General features: G+C 45.2%; 1 protein-coding gene across 7 annotated transcripts in view; it reads left to right on the forward strand.

Moving 5' to 3' along the window:
- Positions 1-8,800, forward strand: part of LOC110506667 (diacylglycerol lipase-alpha) — a 42,790-nt gene extending 33,990 nt beyond the window's left edge. For 4 of the 7 annotated variants that reach the window (XM_021586458.3, XM_021586457.3, XM_090222483.1 and 1 more), the window contains 2 exons: positions 4,111-4,283; positions 5,260-8,800. In XM_021586458.3, coding sequence (XP_021442133.2) covers positions 4,111-4,283; positions 5,260-6,340 — 1,254 coding nt within the window. In that variant the 3' untranslated portion in view covers positions 6,341-8,800. Of the gene's footprint in view, positions 1-97; positions 2,712-4,110; positions 4,284-5,259 lie in introns of those variants that run through there. The other 3 variants (XM_090222484.1, XM_036963354.2, XM_090222485.1) reach the window with 1 other exon arrangement.
- The last annotated feature ends 416 nt before the right edge of the window (positions 8,801-9,216 follow it).

Genomic DNA, 9,216 nt, shown 5'->3' on the forward strand with positions numbered 1-9,216 from the left:
CTGTGTGTTGGGTATTGGTGTAAGCATGGTGTTGTGTGATTTGAAACTGCAGTGGTGTGTTTGTATGTCTGTGTTGATACTTATGATGTCTCTGCAGGTACTGGAACCATTTGGTCTCAGTTCTGAGCAGGCAGGTGCAGAGCCAATGGAGATGGAGGATGAGGGCCAACCAGCCAGCACTGTTGTGGTCATAACCTCTGAAACAGAGCTGCCCTCTACACCTCTGCTTTCAGATACCTCCTCTAATGCCCACAAATACTCACTCTCTCCCTCTCCTCTTTCAGATACCTCCTCTAACCCCCACAAAGACTCACTCTTTACCTCTCCTCTTTCAGATACCTCCTCTAACCCCCACAAAGACTCACTCTCTCCCTCTCCTCTTTCAGATACCTCCTCTAACCCCCACAAAGACTCACTCTCTCCCTCTCCTCTTTCAGATACCTCCTCTAACCCCCACAAAGACTCACCCTCTCCCTCTCCTCTTTCAGATACCCCCTCTAACCCCCACAAAGACTCACTCTCTCCCTCTCCTCTTTCAGATACCTCCTCTAACCCCCACAAAGACTCACTCTCTACCTCTCCTCTTTCAGATAGCTCTTCTGATACCCACAAATACATTTCCTCTCCCTGTTCTCTTTCAGATTGTCCCTCTACTGCCAAAATAGAGCTGCCATCTACCCCTCTTAGATACCCCATCTGTTCCCCAAACACACTTTACCCCTCCTCTTATAGAGGTAGTCTTCCCCCCACTGAACCATCAAATACCTCCCCGCAAATAGACCAAACTTTTATCTCCCACGTTGACCAACCCGCCGTCTCCCATGTTGACCAACCCGCCGTCTCCCACGTTGACCAACCCGCCGTCTCCCACGTTGACCAACCCGCCGTCTCCCACGTTGACCAACCCGCCGTCTCCCACGTTGACCAACCCGCCGTCTCCCACGTTGACCAACCCGCCGTCTCCCACGTTGACCAACCCGCCGTCTCCCACGTTGACCAACCCGCCGTCTCCCTATTATCGAATGGCCCCTCTACTCAGGAAACTGACTTGTTCTCTACACCTCTGTGTCACACCCACTCTCTCTCCCTCAAGCATCAAGTACCACCCCAAACAGGCCTACCCTTTCCCCCACAATCATGACAGACAGACCCCATATACTTCTCTTACAGGTGTACCCTGCAGTACCCTTCCACCAAGCCCCTCTGAACCTCTACTATCCAATACCCCTTCATCTCTCCAAATAGACTCTTCAAATACACAATCTACCACCCCCACACAACCTATCCCAAATCCTCTGGTTTAACGTTATAGCCTCTACCTCTCCTTTCCAGCTCACAGTCCTCCTCTGCCTCTTCAGTCTTACAAACCCTGTCTTGCTCTTTGCTTTAGCTTCAAATTGTTCAGATTGAGAAACCACCACACAACCTACTTACTAACTAATGCACACTTTTCTCTAGATGCAGTGAGGTTTCCATGGTTACCCCAATTTCTCCAACACTAACCCCCTCCTTATTATTCCTTGTGGCCTCCTACTGTTCCTAATTGGCAGCTCAAGGTGTCCTGAGTAAGGAGGATGTGCTAAGTGTCTCTGAGTCCTCTGATTCCCCCACAGTTGGCATGATGGCACAAACAGACTGGCCACCAGGCTCCTGTAGACCGTGTGGTCACATCAAATAGATTCTAATGGCTGGTTTTAAATTAGAGTAGCCTGTTACCTGACAGTGATGACTACTTGTACAGATTGACCAGCCTGAAATAACCTCCGACCATTCAGACCAGTTCACTTTATATTAGTGAGATGATGGAGCACTGAGCTAGCCCTGGTTTATGCTCAATTCATTGATATAATTAGACAAAAGATAAATTGACCTAATAATGTATCTCAATGGGCTCGTTACAAAGAGGGAGGACGTGCTTGTCTATTAGTCATGGTCAGTGCTTGACTTGGGCAGGAGCTCACCAGAGCTGAATACCTGCACCTCACATTTTCTACTGCTTGAGCTCCTTTTCCTAGCTCAAGCACCTAAATGTGAACAATACCAGCACTCAAAATGAGTCCCAGCACCTATTTCAGTCCAAGTCAAGCACTGGTCATGGAGGCAGAACAGTACTTTGCTGGTACTGTTCTGCGCTGTGGGAGAGCACTCTGAGCACTGTTGGAGATGCACCTACTGGTTGATGTGTTTTACAGTATTTGATCTTGGTGGCTTTGTTTCTGATTGTGTCCCCTATGGTGCTGCTGGGGTGTTGGTGATGTGCATTTTTCTGTTGTTGTTGTTGCTATGGAAATATTAAGGTCATGCTGCTTGCTGCCTTATTGGTCTTTCGCCTGGTTCTCAGTATGTGCTATAATTATGTCCAGAAAAGTACTGTACTTCATTTAGTTTTTTCTGTGCTGATTGACACCCATCATTAGCTGACTGTTTTTACTCACCTTCCTCTCTGTCCATCTCTTCCTGTTACACACAGCTTTCATACCAATACCATCCATGTTTGTTCAATGTTAACTCCCATTATCATTTATTTTCATGTTTCATTATAGCCATTTGTCATGTTCATGTTGTAATGTTGTATTCCATGTCACAATGTGTTTTAAAAAATGCATGGCTTGTGATCCACATGTTTTCATATTTATTAATGATATGTTGTTCTTGAATCATGCTTTTTTTCATTTTGTGTTTTAACTCATTAAAGACAAATCATATATTTACCTGTGTGGTGTTGTGATTACCATGAGTGTGTAGTAACTGTTGTCTGTGCTCTCTGTGTGGTGTTGTGATTACCATGAGTGTGTAGTAACTGTTGTCTGTGCTCTTTGTGTGGTGTTGTGATTACCATGAGTGTGTAGTAACTGTTGTCTGTGCTCTCTGTGTGGTGATGTGATTACCATGAGTGTGTAGTAACTGTTGTCTGTGCTCTTTGTGTGGTGTTGTGATTACCATGAGTGTGTAGTAACTGTTGTCTGTGCTCTCTGTGTGGTGATGTGATTACCATGAGTGTGTAGTAACTGTTGTCTGTGCTCTCTCTGTGTGGTGTTGTGATTACCATGAGTGTGTAGTAACTGTTGTCTGTGCTCTCTGTGTGGTGATGTGATTACCATGAGTGTGTAGTAACTGTTGTCTGTGCTCTCTGTGTGGTGATGTGATTACCATGAGTGTGTAGTAACTGTTGTCTGTGCTCTCTGTGTGGTGATGTGATTACCATGAGTGTGTAGTAACTGTTGTCTGTGCTCTCTGTGTGGTGATGTGATTACCATGAGTGTGTAGTAACTGTTGTCTGTGCTCTCTCTGTGTGGTGATGTGATTACCATGAATGTGTAGTAACTGTTGTCTGTGCTCTCTGTGTGGTGATGTGATTACCATGAATGTGTAGTAACTGTTGTCTGTGCTCTCTCTGTGTGGTGATGTGATTACCATGAGTGTGTAGTAACTGTTGTCTGTGCTCTCTCTGTGTGGTGATGTGATTACCATGAATGTGTAGTAACTGTTGTCTGTGCTCTCTGTGTGGTGATGTGATTACCATGAGTGTGTAGTAACTGTTGTCTGTGCTCTCTCTGCTCTCTTTTCTTTTTCATTAGTTTAGATGAGTAACCTACTTAGGGTGTACACACCACACATACATCTGCGTAGGCCTACATATTATGGAATACTTCTGCAGCAACGTGAAAGTCTCAGATTTGTATCCAGGGGTATAGTGCATGACTTTGGTATCTACTCGGGTTTGGTGTTTGCCTGTGCTATCCAGGTTTGTTCAGTATTCAAGTATCATGCTTAAACAAATGAGGGTGGATGGACTTAGTGTTTCTGACCTTCATCTTTCCCTTCACTTGACACAGTTTTGACTCGTCTCTAATGCCTTGTTTTCAATAATCTTAACATTCACTTTTTCCTGTACTAGCCTACCTGTCAATCCATTGTTCTTGTTGATGTCAATGACATATACAGGCAATTCCAGTTCTACAGCACTTAAATGCTCCTTACTGATCACCTTAGTTCACTGTTACTGCTCTCCCTCCTTCTTCAGTCCTTCCAGAGCCTCCAAATCAGTCAATAATGTCAACAATGCTGGTAGCAGTAAATTGACTGCTCCTCCTACCGTGTTATTGACAGGTGCTGGAGAACTATAACAAAGGGAAGACAGCCCTGCTGTCGGCTGCTAAGGTAATGGTGAGCCCAACCGAGGTGGACCTGAACCCAGAGACCATCTTCATGGCAGCCGTCCCGCCTCCTGCCTCCCAACAACCCACCCCAACCACCCAACACCGCAGGAACAGCAGCGTTCGGTTAGTCCACTGGGATATGGGTGGAGCTTTGGGAGGGTCTGGGCAGAGACTGGGAACATGTATGACTGACTGACTATAATCAAAAATCTCATGCATGTGTACAGGTAACTGCCCAAATAATGGAAACATTTGAGTAAATGAAGGATACAAAGTATACTGAATGCAGGTGCTTCCACACGTGTGGTTCCTGAGTTAGTTAAGCAATTAAAATCCCATCATGCTTAGGGTTATGTCTAAAAATGCTGGGCAGGCTGTTATTTTTTACCTTATTTTAGCTATCATGGCTCTGCCCCATAGGATGACAATACCCCTATCCACTGAATGGTGGATGAGCATGAAAATGATTATGTTGCATCCCTCCAATAGAGTCTCAGTCACGTGTAGAATCTATACCAAGGTGCATTGAAGCCGTTCTGATTCATGGTGGCCCTACAACCTATTAAGACACTTTATGTTGGTGTTTCCTTTATCTTGGGCAATGAAGGAATGTATGTTATGTGCAAGAGTCTGCAAGAATGTACCTAGTCCTTCAAGGTTTGTTCTTCTATGTGTTCAGATAGAAGTAAAGCATGACAGCATTAACTCTGCCACTAACTTTCTCCCATGCACGGTCCTTGCTCTCTGACCCACAGTCATTGGTCTGACTCCAGATCAGTGGCAACGTATTGTAGTACACAGTCCCCTCGTCCCCGTCTGGTTTAGCCCCTGTAGAACAGAAGCAGTCTAGTGACCTGTTAGTGATTGTGAAGTGTGACCGTAACCATTTATCCCTCTCTCCTACCCCTCTGTGCTCCAACCCCTCTCCTCTATCACTCTATCATCTCTATCATCTCTACTCTCTAATACCTCCCTTTCTTTACTCACATCCATCTTATATTATTCCTACCGTATTCTGTCTCCAATGTATTCCCTCCCTCCCCTCTAATCTCCCTCTTTCCTTTGCTCTCATCCTCTTTCCCTCCTTTCCTCCTCTCAGTTCCTGTGCTCGCTCTGAGATATCACTGGATGGCTTTGCGGAGTGCCCCCCTCCCCCAGTGCCAGTGGTTCTGCGGGGGGCCAGGGAGCGCCTTACCGTGGAGCTGAGGGACCGCCACGCCCCCCTGGCCGTGATGGAGAGCCTGTCAGACGCCGAGTCCCTCTACAGCCTGGACTCCCGACGCTCCTCAGCTGCACTCAGGGGCTCGCCCATGCTGGGGTGCCTCCCCTTCCAACTGAATGCACCTATCCCTGAGGAGAACCCCTCTCTCAGCTCCCGCACCGAGCTGCTGGCTGCCGACTGCCTCTACCAGGCCACCCCAGAGCACGAGCTGGGAGAGGCAGGACCTTACTTCACTCCTCTGGGATCTGGCTCCACCCCAGACTACCCCATGCGGCTCTCCCCTTCCACCCCGCACTATAGTGGCCACCACTCCCCAGCACCACTGGCCCAGAGTGTCGTAGGTCAGCCTTTCACACAAAAAGAGCCTTGTGTCGTCCCTTGCCATCAAATGCCTGGCATTTACAGCCCAGGCAGCACCCCTAATGCTCCCCTCAGCCCACGGATCAGCCATGAGGAGGAGGAGGAGGAGGGAGTAGAGGTAGAAGGATGGGAAACAGAGACAGGAGAGTCACATCCCTCCTCCTCCACTCCTCCAGCCCAGCTGTCCAACGGCAACCCTAGCCAGGCAGTGCTGGAGTTTGCACAGTACCTGGACTCTCTCTTTAGGCTGGATGGCAGTGGCTCACCACCTCTGGAGTTGTCTGACGGGGAGTCTGAGTCCGGTCGGGGGTCGTATGGTCAGGGAGAGGGGCCAGTGGAAGGACCGAGGGGGGACGATACACAGCTTCTGGCTCGGGCCACAATGGAGCCTAACCTGGTCCCCAAGCCCCCGCGTACCTTTGCTGGATCTGCTGACCCTTCCTCTGGCATCTCCCTCTCACCCTCATTCCCTCTCTCTTCCTCTGGTGAGCTCAATGACCTCTCTCCCGCCGACGGAGCACCCCTTCCCACGCACTCACTACGAACCTCCACTCCCTGTCCCTACCCTGAAGAAAACACACTGGCGTCTATGGTATAGTGGCCCACTCAGTCCCTCCGTGACTCTTTCTCTCTCCTCTTTCCTTATTCCGTTGCTGCATCTATCTGATGTTAAAGTATCACTGAACATGCATGCGATGGAATGCAATCTGCTATGCTGTTACAGTACCTTACAAAGACATGACATGGCAGACCATAATGAATAAGACTGAGATGAAAAACTCTTGTTCCATTTTCAGGTGTCAAAAGCTGTGTAAAGCATTTTCACTGCTATTGTAATAAACATTTTAATTTCTGTCTGCATGCCAGGGGCCTGTTCTGCTTTGGGGTGAATAGCCTTACCACTGACTGTCATTCCAACACACACTATCTCACATCAACACATGGTAGCATACAGCCCTGCAGTGACGTGACTTTATCAAATGGGAGACAACTGAACAGGGATAGGGAGGAGTTAGACACTAGGTGGGGTTTTTATTGGCACATAATCACAATTAACTTACCCTCCTCCTTCATCAGCTCCTAAAGCTTATTCCTCTTTAATATCAGGAAAGTTAAAAAAAACGGAGACAGATGCTGAACAATAGAGAGGAGAGAGAGGAGACGTTTTGTTTCTCAGGTCTATCAGGGAATGACAGTGTGGAAGAGAAGGAGTGTCGATCATAGAGAATTGATGTGTCTTAAAACAGTGATTGTGACAAATGTTAAGAATGTGATTTTGGTCTTTGGTTGTCTTTTATAGCATGAGGAACGTAGTATCCATTTTGTTTAACAGAACTCACTCGTCAGTCAGTAACTCTTACTAACATACGGACCATCTCACACACATCAAAATGCACAATTTGCCCCCTTTTTGCCCAAAAATGTATTGCCAAATGTATTTATAAGATGTGATATTGTTTATGTTTGTGAAATACTGTAAAATGTACACTTTGACAAAACAAAGATACAGGTTTCAAGTTTAACTCCGAGAGGGAGAAGATACATTTTGGTATCGCTCCCTTTTAATAGCCAATCAGTCTATTCCTGTTCAAACTGTGTTAAAACGCCCTGGAGAAGATGAGGAAGCTATCCCAACACCACTGCCATGGCGCATATCTCCCAAAACATGTCTCTCTCTAAGTGTTTGTACCAAGCCAATTATGCTATTTAAAAAAAACATGAGATGCACTGTAGGAGATTGTTCCTCTTAAAGGGGTCTTGCTGAGGTACACAATTATGTCAATGACTTCTATGTCTTTGGTTCCCTTTAAACTGGTTCATCTCAAGCATATTGAGGTTGAACTGTACGGGTTGTAGTGCCCACTTTCACTACATTTTACAAACATATTTCATATCAGTTGTATTTGTTGGATCAGACATACTACATTATTTATTACTGTTGTTTCTTACTATTATTGATGTTATTATTATCCTTATTATTACTCTTGTAACAGTTTGGTTTGCGTTCTATGAGTTCGGCTTTCAGTTGCTGGGAAAGGCTGGTGAATTTCAGCCGACTCTCAAAATAAGGGAATATCTCTGTGGGAAAATAACTCTGTCCAAGTGAAAAAGTACTGGGTGTCAACATCACAGGAGGTTGGTGCCACCTTAATTGGGGAGGACGAGCTCTTGGTAATAGCTGGAGCGGAATTATCGGAATGGTATCAAAAACATGGTTTCTATGTGTTTGATTCCATTCGCTCTGTTCCAGCCATTATTATGAGCCTTTCACCACTCAGCAGCCTCCACTAGCTGCCATGGTGATGGCAGAAAGACAGATTCTATAATAGGAAGTGGGGTCATTACAGTGACCTATGATACAATACATCCATTATGAAGGGGTCACTGTGGTGACCTATAGAAGCTGTACTCTTAGAATTGGCTTTGCTGTGGTGTCACTCAACAGGCCTCACTCTGTGGCCAGATTACAGTTTGACACCACCCAAATCCATGCTCTCACAGCAGTCTCTACTGTGCCAGCACAGTGTTGAACAACCAGTGTGAAATAGCTTTGCTGCAGTGGGTCACGGCCCAGTGTAGGCAATATCAGCACCACCATAGAAAGATGCCACATTCCCTTTTCACCATGACATGTACAGCAGTGTCTTCTTTGTCCTTATTTATATGCAGATGTCTTGTTTCCTGTCTTTGTAAAAGATAAATAAAAAATATTAAATATAAATAAAATAACGTAGAAAATGACTGTATTACGATAACAGGTATATTACAAATCTATATCAATATTGACATTATATAGAAAAAGTACAAATGTATGGAGAAGAAAAATGAATATATTTAGTGAGAACGATCTATATGACAGATTATTGGCAGAATTGAACTAAATTGATAACTGATTTAGAAATTGGTCTGTGTTGACAGATAAATAATTCAATGATGTCTTGTCCATGTTTACCTGGTTTCCTACCCTTTCCTTCCTGTCCCAGATTGAGAATGTATTTAACCCCCGCCACCCCTCACTGCCCTGCCTGTAATGGAATAAAGCAAAACCAATTTTAAAGAGAATTACTTGGAACTTTTTTTAAATGTAATTTCTATTTGCTAACCTCTCAACAAGCTGCATATATATATATATATATATTTTTTTAGCTAGATAGGCCTACCATAATGGTGGTTGTGCGGTGGGAGAACAGTGGTAGCAACCTACATAACAGCCCAAATGTCAGCTGGCTTTGGTTTGAAATGATCTCGGCCCTATCTGGATGTCTGACATTATGCTTCTGTTGATTGCACATTCAAGTAAATATTCACATGTAAATTATAAAGTCATATATAGCTATTTCATGCCAGGTTATAGCTATCCATTCACAAATTAAGTTAAAGAGACAGTATAATTAAGTGGAGAAAAACAATGTCTCTTGTGAAATAAATCTATATGCTACTGGGTGGGTGTGATGATACTCCGCCTTAGTAGGT

Source organism: Oncorhynchus mykiss, chromosome 26 (genome assembly GCF_057628025.1).
Source record: "Oncorhynchus mykiss isolate SJ-2025 chromosome 26, ASM5762802v1, whole genome shotgun sequence".
Lineage (NCBI taxonomy): Eukaryota > Metazoa > Chordata > Actinopteri > Salmoniformes > Salmonidae > Oncorhynchus > Oncorhynchus mykiss.